The sequence below is a fragment of the Pezoporus flaviventris genome, unplaced genomic scaffold, assembly GCF_033815535.1.
Source record: "Pezoporus flaviventris isolate CSIRO_AGI_PZ_B2104156 unplaced genomic scaffold, CSIRO_AGI_Pfla_v1 ptg000598l, whole genome shotgun sequence".
Taxonomy (NCBI): Eukaryota; Metazoa; Chordata; class Aves; order Psittaciformes; family Psittacidae; genus Pezoporus; species Pezoporus flaviventris.
In genome coordinates, this window is record NW_026893145.1 from 1 (window position 1) to 20,071 (window position 20,071).

Here is a 20,071-nt window from a genome sequence, read left to right on the forward strand (position 1 = left end):
TACCCCATACACCCCACACCCTTATCCCATACCCCATATACCGCATACCCCATACCCCACACCCCATATCCCATACCCCACACCCCATATCCCATACCTCATACCCCATATCCCAAACCCCATACCCCATATCTCATATCCCATACCCCATATACCCCATACCCCATACCCCACACCCCATATCCCACACCCCACACCCCTTATCCCATACCCCATATACCACATACCCCATAACCCACACCCCACACCCCATACACCCCACACCCCACACCCCTTATCCCATACCCCATATACCCCATACCCCATACCCCACACCCCATATCCCATACCCCATAACCCACACCCCATATACCCCATACCCCATATATCCCACACCCCACACCCCACACCCCACACCCCACATCCATGCACAGGCACACACAGGCAGCTCCGGGGGGGGGGGGGGGGGGGGTTTATTGTGGGGTTTATGGCTTTGGGGGGGCCCCCCCAGCCCCACATGGGGGGGGGACAAGGACACTGTGGGGGGGGGAGGAACACAGGGGGGGACCCCAAATACAAACACATTGAGGGGCCCCATAGAGACACATAAGGGGGGGGGGCTTAGATATTGGGGTGCCCCCCATAGACACATATAGGGGGACCCCCATAGACACACATTGGGGGGGTCCCCCCCTATAGGAACCCATTGTAGGGGCCCATAGGCACCTATGGGGGGGGATCCCCCCATTAACACACAATGGAAGGGTCCCCCCCCATAGACACACATTGGGGGACCCCCCCATAGACACCCATTGGGGGGGGATCCCCCCATAGACAGACATTGGGGGGACCCCCATAGACACACATTGAGGGGGGGGGCCCCATGGATATGGGGGGGGCCCCAGATGGGGTTTGGGGTCCTCCCCCCCCCCCCCCAGAGTTGGGGGTCACAGTGGGGGGGGGGGGTCCCCATATGGCTTCGATGTTGGGGCCCCCCCCCAGGCTGGGCTGGAGCCTATAGGAGAGGTGAGGGGGGGTCCAGTATGGACCAGTGCCCCCCAGTATGGACCAGTGCCCCCCAGTATGGACCAGTGCCCCCCAATATGGACCAGTGACCCCCCCAGTATGGACCAGTGCCCCCCAGTATGGACCAGTGCCCCCCAGTATGGACCAGTGCCCCCCAATATGGACCAGTGACCCCCAGTATGGACCAGTGACCCCCCCAGTATGGACCAGTGCCCCCCAATATGGACCAGTGACCCCCAGTATGGACCAGTGACCCCCCCAGTATGGACCAGTGCCCCCCAGTATGGACCAGTGACCCCCCCAGTATGGACCAGTGCCCCCCAGTATGGACCAGTGACCCCCCCAGTATGGACCAGTGCCCCCCAGTATGGACCAGTGACCCCCCAGTATGGACCAGTGCCCCCCAGTATGGACCAGTGACCCCCCCAGTATGGACCAGTGACCCCCAGTATGGACCAGTGCCCCCCAGTATGGACCAGTGACCCCCCCAGTATGGACCAGTGCCCCCCAGTATGGACCAGTGCCCCCCAGTATGGACCAGTGACTCCCCCAGTATGGACCAGTGACCCCCAGTATGGACCAGTGACCCCCCAGTATGGACCAGTGACCCCCCCAGTATGGACCAGTGCCCCCCAGTATGGACCAGTGACCCCCCAGTATGGACCAGTGGTTCCCAGTCCCCCCAGCACACCCCAGTCCAAACCAGTCCAAACCAGTCCAAACCAGTCCAAACCAGTTCAAACCAGTCCAAACCAGTTCAAACCAGCCCAAACCAGCCCAAACCAGTCCAAACCAGTCCAAACCAGTTCAAACCAGTCCAAACCAGTTCAAACCAGCCCAAACCAGTCCAAACCAGCCCAAACCAGTTCAAACCAGTCCAAACCAGTCCAAACCAGTCCAAACCAGTTCAAACCAGTCCAAACCAGTTCAAACCAGTCCAAACCAGTCCAAACCAGCCCAAACCAGTTCAAACCAGTCCAAACCAGTCCAAACCAGTCCAAACCAGTCCTAACCAGTCCAAACCAGTTCAAACCAGTCCAAACCAGCCCAAACCAGTCCAAACCGGTCCAAACCAGTCCAAACCAGTCCAAACCAGTCCAAACCAGTCCAAACCAGTTCAAACCAGTCCGTACCAGTTCAGGAGGCCTCTGCCCTGTCCCCATGCTTGTCCCTCGTGGAGCCCTTCGCCAGTCCCAGCGCCTTCTCCTGCACAGGGACCAAGGCGCAGGGGGCCCATGGGTGCCACAGCCCCTATGGCACCCATGGGTGCTATTGCCCCTTATGGGTGCTGTGTCCTCTATTGCCCCCTATGGGTGCCATTGTCCCCTAAGGGTGCCATTGCGCCCTATGGGTGCCATTGTCTCCTATGGGTGCTGGGGATCCCTAGGGGTGCCACTGCCCCCTATGGGTGCCGCTGCCCCCTATGGGTGCCATTGCCCCCTATGGGTGCTGGGGATCCCTATGGGTGCCACTGCCCCCTATGGGTGCCGCTGCCCCCTATGGGTGCTGGGGATCCCTATGGGTGCCACTGCCCCTTATGGGTGCTGGGGATCCCTATGGGTGCCACTGCCCCCTATGGGTGCCATTGCCCCCTATGGGTGCCATTGTCCCCTATGGGTGCCATTGCGCCCTATGGGTGCCATTGCCCCCTATGGGTGCCGCTGCCCCCTATGGGTGCCACTGCCCCCTATGGGTGCCATTGCCCCCATGGGTGCCACTGCCCCTATGGGTGCTGGGGATCCCTATGGGTGCCATTGCCCCCTATGGGTGCTGGGGATCCCTATGGGTGCCACTGCCCCCTATGGGTGCTGGGGATCCCTATGGGCGCCACTGCCCCCTATGGGTGCCATTGTCCCCTATGGGTGCCATTGTTCCCTATGGGTGCCGCTGCCCCCTATGGGTGCCATTGTCCCCTATGGGTGCCATTGCCCCCTATGGGTGCTGTGTCCCCTATTGCCCCCTATGGCACCCATGGGTGCTGTGTCCCCTATGGGTGCTGTCCCCCATATGTCCCCCATGGGTGCTGTGTCCCCTATGTCCCCCATGGGTGCTGTGTCCCCCATGGGTGCTGTGTCCCCTATGGGTGCTGTGTCACCCATGGGTGCTGTGTCTCCTATGGGTGCTGTGTCCCCCATGGGTGCTGTGTCCCCTATGGGTGCTGTGTCCCCTATGGGTGCTGTGTCACCCATGGGTGCTGTGTCCCCTATGGGTGCTGTGTCACCCATGGGTGCTGTATCCCCTATGGGTGCTGTGTCACCCATGGGTGCTGTGTCCCCTATGGGTGCTGTGTCACCCATGGGTGCTGTGTCCCCTATGGGTGCTGTGTCCCCTATGGGTGCTGTGTCACCCATGGGTGCTGTGTCCCCTATGGGTGCTGTGTCACCCATGGGTGCTGTGTCCCCTATGGGTGCTGTGTCCCCCATGGGTGCTGTGTCCCCTATGGGTGCTGTGTCACCCATGGGTGCTGTGTCCCCTATGGGTGCTGTGTCCCCTACGGGTGCTGTGTCCCCTATGGGTGCTGTGTCCCCTATGGGTGCTGTATCCCCTATGGGTGCTGTGTCCCCCATGGGTGCTGTGTCCCCCATGGGTGCTGTGTCACCCATGGGTGCTGTATCCCCTATGGGTGCTGTGTCCCCTATGGGTGCTGTGTCACCCATGGGTGCTGTGTCCCCTATGGGTGCTGTGTCCCCTATGGGTGCTGTGTCACCCATGGGTGCTGTATCCCCTATGGGTGCTGTGTCACCCATGGGTGCTGTGTCCCCTATGGGTGCTGTGTCCCCTATGGGTGCTGTGTCACCCATGGGTGCTGTGTCCCCTATGGGTGCTGTATCCCCTATGGGTGCTGTGTCACCCATGGGTGCTGTGTCCCCTATGGGTGCTGTGTCCCCCATGGGTGCTGTGTCCCCTATGGGTGCTGTGTCACCCATGGGTGCTGTATCCCCTATGGGTGCTGTGTCCCCCATGGGTGCTGTGTCCCCTATGGGTGCTGTGTCCCCTATGGGTGCTGTGTCCCCCATGGGTGCTGTGTCACCCATGGGTGCTGTGTCACCTATGGGTGCTGTGTCCCCTATGGGTGCTGTGTCACCCATGGGTGCTGTGTCCCCTATGGGTGCTGTGTCCCCTATGGGTGCTGTGTCACCCATGGGTGCTGTGTCCCCTATGGGTGCTGTGTCCCCTATGGGTGCTGTGTCACCCATGGGTGCTGTGTCCCCTATGGGTGCTGTGTCACCCATGGGTGCTGTGTCCCCTATGGGTGCTGTGTCACCCATGGGTGCTGTGTCCCCTATGGGTGCTGTGTCCCCCATGGGTGCTGTGTCCCCTATGGGTGCTGTGTCACCCATGGGTGCTGTGTCCCCTATGGGTGCTGTGTCACCCATGGGTGCTGTGTCCCCTATGGGTGCTGTGTCACCCATGGGTGCTGTGTCCCCTATGGGTGCTGTGTCCCCTATGGGTGCTGTGTCACCCATGGGTGCTGTGTCCCCTATGGGTGCTGTGTCACCCATGGGTGCTGTGTCCCCTATGGGTGCTGTGTCACCCATGGGTGCTGTGTCCCCTATGGGTGCTGTGTCACCCATGGGTGCTGTGTCCCCTATGGGTGCTGTGTCCCCTATGGGTGCTGTGTCACCCATGGGTGCTGTGTCCCCTATGGGTGCTGTGTCACCCATGGGTGCTCACCTCCACCAGCGTGTGCCAATGCTCCACCGGCTGCCGCGGGTTCTGCAGCATCCGGGCCCAGTGCTCGCGGCCGGGGCCCTCGGCGTCGCTGCCCACGCGGCACAGCCCGATCACCTCATTGTGCCCTATGCTGGGACCCACAGCGGCGCCGCCTCAGACCCACAGCGAGCCATAGAGACCCAGAGAGACCCATAGCGACCCATAGAGACCCATAGAGACCCAGAGAGACCCATAGAGACCCATAGAGACCCATAGAGACCCATAGAGACCCATAGAGACCCAGAGAGACCCAGAGAGACCCATAGAGACCCATAGAGACCCATAGAGACCCATAGAGACCCAGAGAGACCCATAGAGACCCATAGAGACCCATAGAGACCCATAGAGACCCAGAGAGACCCATAGAGACACATAGGGACACATAGAGACACATAGAGACACATAGGGACCCAGAGAGACCCATAGAGACCCAGAGAGACCCAGAGAGACCCATAGAGACCCAGAGAGACCCAGAGAGACCCATAGAGACCCATAGAGACCCAGAGAGACCCATAGAGACCCATGGAGACCCAGAGAGACCCAGAGAGACCCAGAGAGACCCAGAGAGCATCCCCATAGCGCCACAGAGCACCCCCCCCATAGCGCCCCCTAGCGCGCCCTGGCTCGCCCCACAGCGCCCCATAACCACCCCCAACAACCCCATAACCCCCCATAGCGCCCCATAACCCCCCCCAACAACCCCATAACCCCCCCATAGCACCCCATAACCCCCCCCAACCACCCCATAACCCCCCCATAGCACCCCATAACCCCCCCAACCACCCCATAAGCCCCCTATAGCGCCCCCTAGCGCGCCCCCTAGCGCCCCATAACCACCCCCCATAGCACCCCATAACCCCCCCATAGCGCCCCATAACCACCCCATAGCACCCCATAACCACCCCCCCATAGCGCCCCATAACCACCCCCCATAGCACCCCATAACCACCCCCCATAGCACCCCATAACCCCCCATAGCGCCCCATAACCCCCCATAGCGCCCCATAACCTCCCCCAACCACCCCACAACCCCCCCATAGTGCCCCACAGCGTGCCCCATAACCACCTCCCCCAACCACCCCATAACCCCCCCATAGCACCCCATAACCACCCCCCATAGCGCCCCATAGCGCCCCATAACCACCCCCCCAGCGCGCCCCCTAGCGCGCCCGATAGCACTCCATAATCCCCCCATAGCGCCCCATAACCACCCCCCCATAGCACCCCATAACCACCCCCCATAACCCCCCATAGCGCCCCATAACCACCTCCCTCAACCACCCCATAACCACCCCCCATAGCGCCCCACAGCGCCCCATAACCAACCCCCATAGCGCGCCCCCTAGCGTGCCCCACAGCGCCCGATAACCACCCCCATAGCGCCCCATAACCACCCCATAGCGCCCCATAACCACCCTCCATAGCGCCCCATAACCACCCCCCATAGCACCCCATAACCACCCCATAGCACCCCATAACCACCCCCCATAGCACCCCATAACCACCCTCCATAGCGCCCCATAACCACCCCCCATAGCACCCCATAACCACCCCATAGCACCCCATAACCACCCCCCATAGCACCCCATAACCACCCCATAGCGCCCCATAACCACCCCCATAGCACCCCATAACCACCCCATAGCACCCCATAACCACCCCCCATAGCGCCCCATAACCCCCCCATAGCGCCCCATAACCACCCCATAACCCCCCATAACCACCCCATAGCACCCCATAACCACCCCCCATAGCGCCCCATAACCCCCCCATAGCGCCCCATAACCACCCCCCATAACCCCCCATAGCACCCCATAACCACCCCCCATAGCGCCCCCCAGCTCCCCACCAGTCGTAGTCGAGCACGGCGAGGGTGATGCTGACGTGGTGCACGCTGTCGTGGGCCACGTCGAAGACGAGCGCCTCGTTGAAGCTGGGGTTCAGGGTGTTCCTCTTGATCGACGTCTTCCGCTTCTTGAGCCGCCGGCCCTCGGCCATCAGCGACGCCTTCACGTAGGGGTCTGGGGGCAGAGAGACCCATAGGGACCCATAGGGACCCATAGGGAGCCATTGGGACCCATAGGGAGCCATTGGGAGTCATTGGGAGCCATAGGGAGCCATTGGGACCCATAGGGAGCCATTGGGAGTCATTGGGGGCCATTGGGAGTCATTGGGAGCCATTGGGACCCATAGGGAGCCATTGGGAGCCATTGGGACCCATAGGGACCCATTGGGAGCCATAGGGAGCCATTGGGACCCATAGGGGGCCATTGGGAGCCATAGGGAGCCATTGGGAGCCATTGGGAGCCATTGGGACCCATAGGGACCCATTGGGACCCATAGGGACCCATAGGGAGCCATTGGGACCCATAGGGGGCCATTGGGAGCCATTGGGACCCATAGGGAGCCATTGGGACCCATAGGGACCCATAGGGAGCCATTGGGACCCATAGGGACCCATAGGGACCCATAGGGAGCCATTGGGACCCATTGGGACCCATAGGGAGCCATTGGGAGTCATTGGGAGCCATTGGGACCCATAGGGGGCCATTGGGAGCCATTGGGAGCCATTGGGACCAATTGGGACCCATTGGGACCCATAGGGAGCCATTGGGAGTCATTGGGAGCCATTGGGAGTCATTGGGACACATTGGGACCCATAGGGAGCCATTGGGAGTCATTGGGAGCCATTGGGAGTCATTGGGACACATTGGGACCCATAGGGAGCCATAGGGAGCCATTGGGAGTCATTGGGACCCATAGGGAGCCATTGGGACACATAGGGAGCCATTGGGAGCCATTGGGACCCATAGGGACCCATAGGGAGCCATTGGGAGTCATTGGGACCCATTGGGAGCCATTGGGACCCATAGGGAGCCATTGGGACCCATAGGGAGCCATTGAGACCCATAGAGACCCATTGGGACCCATAGGGAGCCATTGGGACCCATAGGGAGCCATAGGGAGCCATTGGGACCCATAGGGACCCATTGGGACCCATTGGGACCCATAGGGAGCCATAGGGGGCCATTGGGAGCCATTGGGACCAATTGGGACCCATTGGGACCCATAGGGAGCCATTGGGAGCCATTGGGAGTCATTGGGAGCCATTGGGAGCCATTGGGAGCCATAGGGACCCATAGGGAGCCATTGGGAGCCATAGGGGGCCATTGGGAGTCATTGGGACCCATAGGGAGCCATAGGGAGCCATTGGGACCCATTGGGAGCCATAGGGAGCCATTGGGACCCATAGGGAGCCATAGGGAGCCATTGAGACCCATAGAGACCCATTGGGACCCATAGGGAGCCATTGGGAGCCATTGGGACCCATAGGGAGCCATTGGGACCCATAGGGAGCCATTGGGACCCATAGGGAGCCATAGGGAGCCATTGGGACCCATAGGGACCCATTGGGACCCATAGGGAGCCATTGGGAGTCATTGGGAGCCATTGGGAGCCATAGGGAGCCATTGGGACCCATAGGGAGCCATAGGAAGCCATTGGGACCCATAGGGAGCCATTGGGAGCCATTGGGAGCCATTGGGACCCATAGGGAGCCATAGGGGGCCATTGGGAGCCATTGGGACCCATAGGGAGCCACTGGGAGCCATTGGGAGCCATAGGGAGCCATTGGGACCCATTGGGAGTCATTGGGAGCCATTGGGACCCATAGGGAGCCACTGGGAGCCATTGGGAGCCATAGGGAGCCATTGGGACCCATTGGGAGTCATTGGGAGCCATTGGGACCCATAGGGAGCCATTGGGAGCCATTGGGACCCATAGGGAGCCATTGGGACCCATTGGGAGTCATTGGGAGCCATTGGGACCCATTGGGAGCCATAGGGAGCCATTGGGACCCATAGAGACCCATAGAGAGCCATTGGGAGCCATTGGGACCCATAGAGAGCCATTGGGAGCCATTGGGACCCATAGGGACCCATAGGGACCCATAGGGAGCCATTGGGAGTCATTGGGGGCCATTGGGAGCCATTGGGAGCCATTGGGACCAATTGGGACCCATAGGGACCCATAGGGACCCATTGGGAGCCATTGGGAGTCATTGGGGGCCATTGGGAGCCATTGGGACCCATAGGGACCCATAGGGAGCCATTGGGAGCCATTGGGACCCATAGGGACCCATTGGGACCCATTGGGACCCATAGGGACCCATAGGGAGCCATTGGGAGTCATTGGGAGCCATTGGGAGTCATTGGGACACATTGGGACACATTGGGACCCATAGGGAGCCATTGGGACCCATTGGGAGCCATAGGGAGCCATTGGGACCCATAGGGAGCCATAGGGAGCCATTGAGACCCATAGAGACCCATTGGGACCCATTGGGACCCATAGGGAGCCATTGGGAGCCTTTGGGACCCATAGGGAGCCATTGAGACCCATAGAGAGCCATTGGGACCCATAGGGAGCCATTGGCAGCCATAGGGAGCCATTGGGAGTCATTGGGAGCCATTGGGAGCCATTGGGACACATAGAGAGCCATAGGGACACACTGGGACCCATAGGGAGGCATAGGGACACATAGGGAGCCTTTGGGAACCATAGGGACCCATAGGGAGCCATAGGGAGCCATTGGGACACATAGGGAGCCATTGGGAGCCATTGGGAGCCATTGGGAGCCATAGGGAGCCATAGGGGGCCATTGGGAGCCATAGGGACCCATAGGGGGCCATTGGGAGTCATTGGGACCCATAGGGAGCCATTGGGAGCCATAGGGGGCCATTGGGACAAATAGGGAGCCATAGGGGGCCATAGAGACCCATAGAGCCCATCAAGACCCATAGAAGCCCACAAACACCCCATGGAGCCCTAAGACCACCCCCAAGCCCACCCCACAACCGCCCCACAACCACCCCCCAGCTGCCTCACAACCACCTCCATCTGCCCCACAACCACGCCCCAGCTGCCCCACAACCACCCCCTGGCTGCCCCACAACCACCCCCCGCCTGCCCCATAGCCGCCCCACAGCCGCCCCCTGGGAGCCCCACAACCACGCCCCGGCTGCCCCACAACCACCCCCCAGCTGCCCCAAAACCACCCCCCCTTTGCCCCACAGCCTCCCCACAGCCGCCCCACAGCCACCCCACAGCCACCCCACAGCCTCCCCACAGCCGCCCCACAGCCACCCCATAGCCGCCCCACACCTGCCCCACAGCCTCCCCATAGCCTCCCCACAGCTGCCCCACAGCCGCCCCACACCCTCCCCACAGCCTCCCCACGGCCGCCCCACGGCCGCCCCACACCCGCCCCACAGCCTCCCCAGAGCCGCCCCACAGCCGCCCCATAACCGCCCCACAGCCGCCCCATAACCGCCCCACAGCCGCCCCACAGCCTCCCCACACCCACCCCACAGCCTCCCCACACCCACCCCACACCCACCCCACTCCCGCCCCACACCCACCCCACACCCACCCCACAGCCGCCCCACACCCACCCCATAGCCGCCCCACACCCACCCCATAGCCGCCCCACACCCACCCCACACCCACCCCATAGCCGCCCCACAGCCGCCCCACAGCGCACCCGAGAGGCCGGTGAGGTCCATGGCGCGCAGGTTGGCGGCGCGGATGATGGTGACCGTGAGGCGCCCGGCCGTGGGGAGGTAGCACAGGGAGAAGTTGAGCTCGCCCAGGTCGGCCTTCTCCTGGCAATGGGGAGAGAGGGGATGTGGGGGGGGGGTGGGGGTTATGGGGTGAGGGGTGTGGGGTATGTGGGGTATGGGGTGTATTGAGTATGGGGTATGGGGTGTATGGGGTATGGGGTGTATGGGGTATGGGGTATGGGGTGTATGGGGTATAGGGGATATGGGGTGTGGGGTATATGGGGTATGAGATGTGGGGTGTATGGGGTATGGGGTGTGGGGTGTATTGGGTATGGGGTATGGGGTATAGGGGATATGGGGTGTGGGGTATATGGGGTATGAGATGTGGGGTATATGGGGTATGGGGTGTGGGGTGTATTGGGTATGGGGTGTATGGGGTATAGGAGATATGGGGTGTGGGGTATATGGGGTATGAGATGTGGGGTGTATGGGGTGTGGGGTGTATTGGGTATGGGGTATGGGGTGTATGGGGTATGGGGTGTATGGGGTATAGGGGAGATGGAGTGTGGGGTATATGGGGTATGAGATGTGGGGTATATGGGGTATGGGGTGTGGAGTGTATTGGGTATGGGGTGTATGGGGTATAGGGGATATGGGGTGTGGGGTATATGGGGTATGGGGTGTGGGGTGTATTGGGTATGGTGTATGGGGTGTATGGGGTATGGGGTGTATGGGGTATAGGAGATATGGGGTGTGGGGTATATGGGGTATGAGATGTGGGGTGTATGGGGTATGGGGTGTATGGGGTATGTGGGGCATGGGGTGTATGGGGTGTGGGGTATATGGGGTATATGGGGTATGGGGTGTATTGGTTATGGGGTATGGGGTGTACGGGGTGTGGGGTATGGGGTGTATGGGGTGTGGGGTATATGGGATATGGGGTATATGGGGTGTGGGTTGTATGGGGTGTGGGGTGTGGGTGAGGTTGAGGAGCAGAGGAAGCTGTTGGCGAAGACGTTGACGAAGACCTTGGAGAAGGCATCGGGGGAGCTGGGGATGAAGACGATGATGAAGGAGCTGGGGATGATGATGATGATGTCATTGATGATGATGACGATGATGTCATTGATGATGCCGTTGATGACGGCGTTGATGACATTGATGATGATGATGATGTCATTGATGATGTCGATGACGGCGTTGATGACATTGATGATGATGTCGTTGATGATGCCGTTGATGACAGCGTTGATGACATTGATGATGATGATGATGTCATTGATGATGCCATTGATGACAGCGTTGATGACATTGATGATGATGATGATGTCATTGATGATGCCGTTGATGACTGCGTTGATGACATTGATGATGACGATGATGTCATTGATGATGCCATTGATGACAGCGTTGATGACATTGATGATGATGATGATGTCATTGATGATGCCGTTGATGACTGCGTTGATGACATTGATGATGACGATGATGTCATTGATGATGCCGTTGATGACGGCGTTGATGACATTGATGATGATGATGATGTCGTTGATGACTGCGTTGATGACATTGATGATGATGTCGATGATGATGCCGTTGATGACGGCGTTGATGACACTGATGATGATGATGTCATTGATAATGTCGTTGATAACGGCGTTGATGACACTGATGATGATGATGATGTCATTGATGATGTCGATGACGGCGTTGATGACATTGATGATGATGATGATGTCGTTGATGATGCCGTTGATGACATTGATGATGACGATGATGTCATTGATGATGCCGTTGATGACGGCGTTGATGACATTGATGATGACGATGATGTCGTTGATGAAGCCGTTGATGATGGTGCTGATGACATTGAGGATGATGATGATGTCGTTGATGACGCCGTTGATGATGGTGCTGATGACATTGATGAGGATGATGATGCCGTTGATGACGGCGTTGATGACATTGATGATGATGATGATGTCGTTGATGACGCCATTGATGAGGATGATGATGCCGTTGATGACATTGATGATGATGATGATGTCGTTGATGACGCCATTGATGATGGCACTGATGACGTTGATGATGATGATGCCATTGATGAAGATGTAGATGCATGAAGCCGTTGACGATGGTGCTGATGACACTGATGATGATGATGCTGTTGATGATGATGAAGCTGTTGATGACGTTGATGGTGATGATGCTGTTGATGATGAAGCCATTGATACTGATGACGCTGTTGATGATGATGATGCTGTTGATGTTGATGATGCTGTCGATGATGATGACGCTGTTGATGATGGTGATGCCATTGATGTTCATGAAGCTGTCGATGATGATGATGATGATGATGATGATGATGATGCTGTTGACGATGACGATGATGCTGTTGATGATGATGATGCCATTGATGTTGGTGATGCTGTCGATGACGACGATGACGCTGTTGATGATGATGGTACTATTGATGTTGATGATGCTGTCGATGATGACGATGATGGTGCTATTGATGTTGATGATGCTGTCGATGATGATGATGATGATGCAATTGATGTTGATGATGCTGTCGATGATGACGACGCTGTTGATGATGATGTTGCCATTGATGTTGATGAAGCTGTTGATGATGCTGTCGATGATGATGATGCTATTGATGTTGATGATACTGTCAATGATGATGATGACACTGTCGATGATGATGATGATGCCATTGATGTTGATGATGCTGTCGATGATGACGCTGTTGAGGATGATGATGCCATTGATGTTGATGAAGCTGTTGATGATGCTGTTGATGATGACGCTGTTGAGGATGATGATGCCATTGATGTTGATGAAGCTGTTGATGATGCTATTGATGTTGATGATGCTGTCAATGATGACAATGACGCTGTTGATGATGATGATGATGCCATTGATGTTGATGAAGCTGTTGATGTTGTTGATGATGACGATGATGCTGTTGATGATGATGATGCTGTCAATGATGACAATGACACTGTTGATGATGATGATGCCATTGATGTTGATGCTGCTGTCGATGATGATGACACTGTTGAGGATGATGATGCCATTGATGTTGATGAAGCTGTTGATGACGCTGTCGATGATGATGATGCTATTGATGTTGATGATGCCATTGATGTTGATGAAGCTGTTGATGATGCTGTCGATGATGATGATGACGCTGTTGATGATGCCATTGATGTTGATGCTGCTGTCGATGATGATGACACTGTTGAGGATGATGATGCCATTGATGTTGATGAAGCTGTTGATGACGCTGTCGATGATGATGATGCTATTGATGTTGATGCCATTGATGTTGATGAAGCTGTTGATGATGCTGTCGATGATGATGATGACGCTGTTGATGATGATGATGCCATTGATGTTGATGCTGCTGTCGATGATGATGACGCTGTTGAGGATGATGATGCCATTGATGTTGATGAAGCTGTTGATGACGCTGTCGATGATGATGATGCTATTGATGTTGATGATGCCATTGATGTTGATGAAGCTGTTGATGATGCTGTCGATGATGACGATGACGCTGTTGATGATGATGATGCCATTGATGTTGATGCTGCTGTCGATGATGATGACGCTGTTGAGGATGATGATGCCATTGATGTTGATGCTGCTGTCGATGACAACAATGACACTGTTGATGATGATGATGCCATTGATGTTGATGATGTTGTCGATGATGATGACGCTGTTGAGGATGATGATGCCATTGATGTTGATGAAGCTGTTGATGATGCCATTGATGTTGATGCTGCTGTCGATGACGACAATGACACTGTTGACGCCGCCGCCGATCTCGATGCCGCTATTGACTCCGTCGCCGCCGCCATCGATGCCATCGCCTCTCTTCACGCCCCCACCCCCCCCATCTTCCCCCCCATCTCCCTCACCCCTCCTCCCTCCACGATGTCCCTCCAGAGGGGCTCGTCGGCGCCGCGCTCGGCCGCCTCCAGCAGGTTGCCCATCACCACGCTGCCCACCAGCTCGTGCCGCCCGAAGCGCTCGAAGTCGTAGACGCCGAAGTGGAGGCGCCGCGCCGGGAGCTCGCCGAAGGGCACGGCGAAGGCGAAGGCCTCGTCGAAGACCGGCTCCCGCGTGCGCCGTTGCACCCGGGTCTGGAACTTCCTCTTCCGGTCGGGGAGGAGATGGATACGGACGTAGGGGTCGCCACCGCCATGGGGGCCTTTGGGGGGCAGTTGGGTGGCGCGGAGCACGCGCACCACCAACTGTTGGGTGCCGAAGGAGTAGCGCAGCGCAACGCACAAGCGGCCCCGCGTGGCGCCGCTACCGCCCGTGGGGAGCAAGGGGGAGCTGGAGGGGGCGCCGGTGGGGAGGGAGGCCCCCGAGGCAGGGAGGGGAAGGGAGGAAGAGGAAGAGGAGGAGGCGGCGGCGGCGGCACCGGCGCCGTAGAGCTCGGGTTGGATCTGGCCCAGTGAAGGAGCGGGGGGGTCCTCGGAGGTGCTGGGGGGAGACGGGAGCCATAGATGGGGTACCACGGCCAGAGCCCGTGTAACCCATAGACCCCATAGCCCATAGACCCCATAGCCCATAGACCCCATAGCCCATATATCCCATATAACTCATATATCGCGTACCCCACATCCCATACCCTATGTACCCCATATCCCATACCCCATATCCCATACCACAAATATCTCATACCCCATACCCCATATATCCCATACCCCATATCCCATACAGCACATACCCCATATCCCCCGTATCCCATATCCCATACCCCATATCCCGTACCTCATACCCCACACCCCACATATCCCATACCCCATATATCCCATATCCCATACCCCATACCCCACATATCCCATACCCCATATACCCCATATGCCATACCCCATACCCCACATATCCCATACCCCATATACCCATTACCCATATACCCCATACCCCATACCCTATATCCCATACCCCATATACACCATATACCCCATACCCCATATACCCCATACCCCCCATATCCCCCCATACCCCACATATCCCATACCCCATATACCTCATATCCCATACCCCAATACCCCATATCCCATACCCCATATACCCCATACACCCCACACCCCATATCCCATACCCCATATACACCATATACCCCATACCCCAAATCCCATACCCCATATACTCCATATCCCACACCCCATATACACCATATACCCCATACACCCCATACCCCCCATATCCCACATATCCCATACCCCATATCCCAAAGCCTATATACCCCATATCCCATACCCCATACATCCTATACCCCATATCCCATACCCCATGCCCCATATACCCCATACCCCACATATCTCATACCCCATATACCCCATACACCCCATATAGCACATATCCCATACCCCATATCCCATTCCCCATATCCCCCATATCCCATACCCCATATCCCCCATATCCCATACCCCACATATCCCATACCCCATATCCCGCACCCCATATCCCATACCCCATATCCCACACCCCATATCTCATACTCCATATACACCATATCCCCCATATCCCATACCCCACATACCCCATATACCCCATACATCCTATACCCCATATCCCATACCCCATACACCCCATATCCCACATATCCCATACCCCATACCCCACACCCCATATACCCCATACCCCATATCCCCCATACCCCACACCCCCCATAACCCCCCTCCAGCCCCACATACCTTCCGGCCACCCCCACCTGCACCGAGGTGGCCCTGCTCATTGTCCCCAGCGCCGCCGCCTCCCCCCCCCCCCCATCCTGCGCTACCCCGGGGGGGGGTGCACCCTGACCAGGGTGGGTGGGTGGGGGGCCCCCTATGGGGCAGGGCCCCATATCCAAGTAGCAGCGCTCAGGTTGAGCCGGAGGAGGGGGGGGGTCACTTCCTTGCTCCCCTCTTTCATAGAGGGGGTCCCCAAAGAGGCCCCCACCGATGTGGGGGGGCTCTTTACGGGGGGGGCCCCCCCCGGAGCCCTCTTTATGGCGCCAGGGCACCCAACAGAGCTTCCAGGACACGAAGAGGGAGACCCCGAGCAGCACCAGGCCACAGAAGGTGACGATGACCGAGAGGAGGCTGACCGAGACCTCTGCAATGCAATGGGGTGGTGGGGGGGGGGGGCCCCATAGGTGGGGGGGGGTCCCCTAGAGATGGGGGGGGCCCTATAGATGGGGGCATACGTATAGATGGGGGGGCCCTATAGATGGGGGCGTCCATATAGATGGGGGGGTCCTAGAGATGGGGGGGAGGCCCTAGAGGTGGGGGGGGCCCTATAGGTGGGGGGGGGGCCTATAGGTGGGGGAGTCCCCTATAGATGGGGGCATCCGTATAGATGGGGGGGCCCTATAGATGGGGGCGTCCATATAGATGGGGGGGTCCTAGAGATGGGGGGTCTCCTATAGGTGGGGGGGTCCTATAGATGTGGGCATTCATATAGATGGGGGGTACTAGAGATGGGGGGGTCCCCTATAGGTGGGGGGGGGCCCTATATGTGGGGGGGCCCTATAGATGGGGGCATACATATAGATGGGGGGGTCCTAGGGATGGGGGGGTTCCCCTATAGGTGGGGGGGGCCCTATAGATGGGGGCGTTCATATAAATGGGGGGTCCTAGAGATGGGGGGGTCCCCTAGAGATGGGGGGGTCCATATAGATGGGGGTCCCCTATAGGTGGGGGGGGTCCCCTATAGATGGGGGGGGGGCCTATAGATGGGGGGGGCCTATAGATGGGGGCATCCATATAGATGGGGGGGGTCCCCTATACATTGGGGGGTCCATATAGATGGGGGGGGTCCCTTATAGGTGGGGGGGTCCATATAGATGGGGGGCCCATATAGATGGGGGCATCCGCATAGATGGGGGGGTCCATATAGATGGGCTTCCCCTATAGGTGTGGGGGTCCCCTATAGGTGGGGGGTCCCCTATAGATGGTGATGTCTGTATAGATGTGGGGGTCCCCTATAGGTGGGGGTGTCCATATAGGTGGGGGTGTCCATATAGATGGGGGGTCCATATAGATGGGGGGGCCCTATAGATGGGGGGGTCCTAGAGATGGGGGGCCCTATAGATGGGAGGTGACCTATAGATGGGGGGGTCCATATAGATGGGGGGGGCCTAGAGATGGGGGGGCCCTATAGATGGGGGGACCCATATAGATGGGAGGGGTCCCCTATAGATGGGAAGGGTCCCCTATAGATGGGAGGGGTCCATATAGATGGGGGCGTCCGTATAGATAGGGGGGTCCATATAGATGGGGGTCCCCTATACGTGTGGGGGTCCCCTATAGATGGGGGGGTCCATATAGATGGGGGTGGTCCCCTATAGGTGAGGGTGTCCATATAGATGGGGGTGTCCATATAGATGGGGGGGGCCCTATAGATGGGGGGGGGGGCCCTATAGGTGGGGGGGTCCTAGAGATGGGGGGGTCTTCTATAGATGGCGGGGTCCATATAGATGGGAGGGCCCTACAGATGGGCAGGACCTATAGATGGGAAGGGCCCTATAGATGGGAAGGGCCCTATAGATGGGGGGGGTCCCCTATAGATGGGCGGGCCTATAGGTGGGGATCCCCCATAGATGGGAGGGGCCCTATAGATGGAGGCGCCCTATAGATGGGGGTCCTATAGACAGGAGGGTCCATAGGTGGCAATGGGGGGGTCCATAGGGGTCCATGGGGGTGTCCATAGGGGTCAATGGGGGGGTCCATTGATGTCAATGGGGGGTCAATGAGGGGTCCATAGATGTCAATGGGGGTATAATGGGGGGGTCCATAGGGGTCTATGGGGGTGTCCACAGATGTCAATGGGGGGGGCCATAGGTGTCAATGGGGGGGTCCATAGGTGTCAATGGGGGGTCCATAGATGTCAATGGGGGGGGTCAATATTTTTCAATGGGGGGGTCCACAGGTGTCAATGGGGGGGTCCATTGATGTCAATGGGGGGTCCATAGGTGTCAATGGGGGGGGTCCATTGATGTCAATGCGGGGTCCATAGGTGTCAATGGGGGGGTCCATAGGTGTCAATGGGGGGTCAATAGGGGGGTCCATAGGTGTCAATGGGGGGGTCCATTGATGTCAATGGGGGGGTCCATTGATGTCAATGGGGGGTCCAAAGGTGTCAATGGGGGGGGTCCATAGGGGTCAATGGGGGGGTCCATTGATGTCAGTGGGGGGTCCATAGGTGTCAATGTGGGGGTCCATAGGGGTCCATGGGGGTGTCCATAGGGGTCAATGGGGGTGTCCATAGGGGTCAATGGGGGGGTCCAATGGGGGGTCAATGGGGGGGTCCATTGATGTCAATGGGGGGTCCATAGGTGTCAATGGGGGTGTCCATAGATGTCAATGGGGGGGTCCATAGGTGTCAATGGGGGTGTCCATAGATGTCAATGGGGGGATCCATTGATGTCAGTGGGGGGTCCATTGATGTCAATGGGGGGGTCCATAGGTGTCAATGGGGGGGTCCATAGGTGTCAATGGGGGGTCCAAAGGTGTCAATGGGGGGGTCCATAGGTGTCAATGGGGGGGTCCAATGGGGGGTCAATGGGGGGGTCCATTGATGTCAATGGGGGGTCCATAGGTGTCAATGGGGGTGTCCATAGATGTCAATGGGGGGGTCCATAGGTGTCAATGGGGGGGTCCATTGATGTCAATGGGGGGGTCCATAGGTGTCAATGGGGGGGTCCATAGGTGTCAATGGGAGGGTCCATTGATGTCAATGGGGGGGTCCATAGGTGTCAATGGGGGGGTCCATAGGGGTCTATGGGGGTGTCCACAGATGTCAATGGGGGGGTCCATAGGTGTCAATGGGGGGGTCCATAGATGTCAATGGGGGGGTCCATTGGTGTCAATGGGGGGGTCCATAGGTGTCAATGGGAGGGTCCATTGATGTCAATGGGGGGGTCCATAGGTGTCAATGGGAGGGTCCATTGATGTCAATGGGGGGGTCCATAGGTGTCAATGGGGGGGTCCATAGGGGTCTATGGGGGTGTCCATAGGGGTCTATGGGGGGGTCCATAGGTGTCAATGGGGGGGTCCATAGGTCTCAATGGGGGGGTCCATAGGTGTCAATGGGGGGGTTCATAGATGTCAATGGGGCGGTCCATTGATGTCAATGGGGGGTCCATAGGTGTCAATGGGGGGTCCATAGATGTCAATGGGGGGGTCCATACGTGTCAATGGGGGGGTCCACTGATGTCAATGGGGGGTCCATAGGTGCCAACGGGGGGGTCCATAGGTGTCAATGGGGGGGTCCACTGATGTCAATGGGGGTCCATAGGTGTCAATGGGGGGGTCCATAGGTGTCAATGGGGGGGTTCATAGATGTCAATGGGGGGTCCATAGGTGTCAATGGGAGGGTCCATAGATGTCAATGGGGGGGTCCATAGGTGTCAACGGGGGGGTCCATAGGTGTCAATGGGAGGGTCCACAGATGTCAATGGGGGGGTCCATAGGTGTCAATGGGGGGGTCCATAGGTGTTAACGGGGGGGTCCATAGGTGTCAATGGGGGGGTCCATAGATGTCAATGGGGGGGGTCCATCACTGACCGTGCTGCGGGGGGGGGTGCCCGCGCTGCCTCAGGATGTCGCTGAACTCCAGGCAGGTCTCGGGGGGGGGCCGGGCCCGGGGGGGGGCGAAGCAGAGCTCGTGCACGAGCCCCAGAGCCCGGCGGCAGACGTCGTCCTCCACGTCCCCAGACATGGCCCTGGGGGGGGGAGCAATGGGGCCTCAGGGGGGGGCTCCAGTGCGGCCTCAATGGGGCC

The 20,071-nt window shown here is 58.2% G+C and overlaps 1 protein-coding gene across 1 annotated transcript; it reads right to left on the reverse strand.

The window, feature by feature from the left end:
• Positions 1-974: 974 nt before the first annotated feature.
• On the reverse strand, positions 975-20,009 carry LOC133264100 (synaptotagmin-3-like). The gene is made up of 8 exons (XM_061444023.1): positions 19,856-20,009; positions 16,001-16,403; positions 14,210-14,630; positions 10,262-10,382; positions 6,569-6,740; positions 4,681-4,810; positions 2,139-2,211; positions 975-994 (listed from the first exon to the last, which is right to left on the reverse strand). The coding sequence occupies exons 1-7, from the start codon at positions 20,007-20,009 to the stop codon at positions 2,143-2,145; spliced, it is 1,470 nt and encodes a 489-aa protein (XP_061300007.1). The 3' UTR covers positions 975-994; positions 2,139-2,142.
• Between the last annotated feature and the right edge of the window lie 62 nt (positions 20,010-20,071).

Bases quoted from the DNA above. Each gene is read 5' to 3' on its own strand.
- LOC133264100 (XM_061444023.1), bottom strand. From the start codon at position 20,009: ATGTCTGGGGACGTGGAGGACGACGTCTGCCGCCGGGCTCTGGGGCTC. The intron at 14,631-16,000 runs GTATGTGGGGCT...CGCCCCCTCCAG, and splicing joins CAGGTGGGGGTGGCCGGAAG to CTCCCCCTTGCTCCCCACGG. The intron at 2,212-4,680 runs GTGAGCACCCAT...GTCCCTGTGCAG, and splicing joins ATTGGCACACGCTGGTGGAG to GAGAAGGCGCTGGGACTGGC.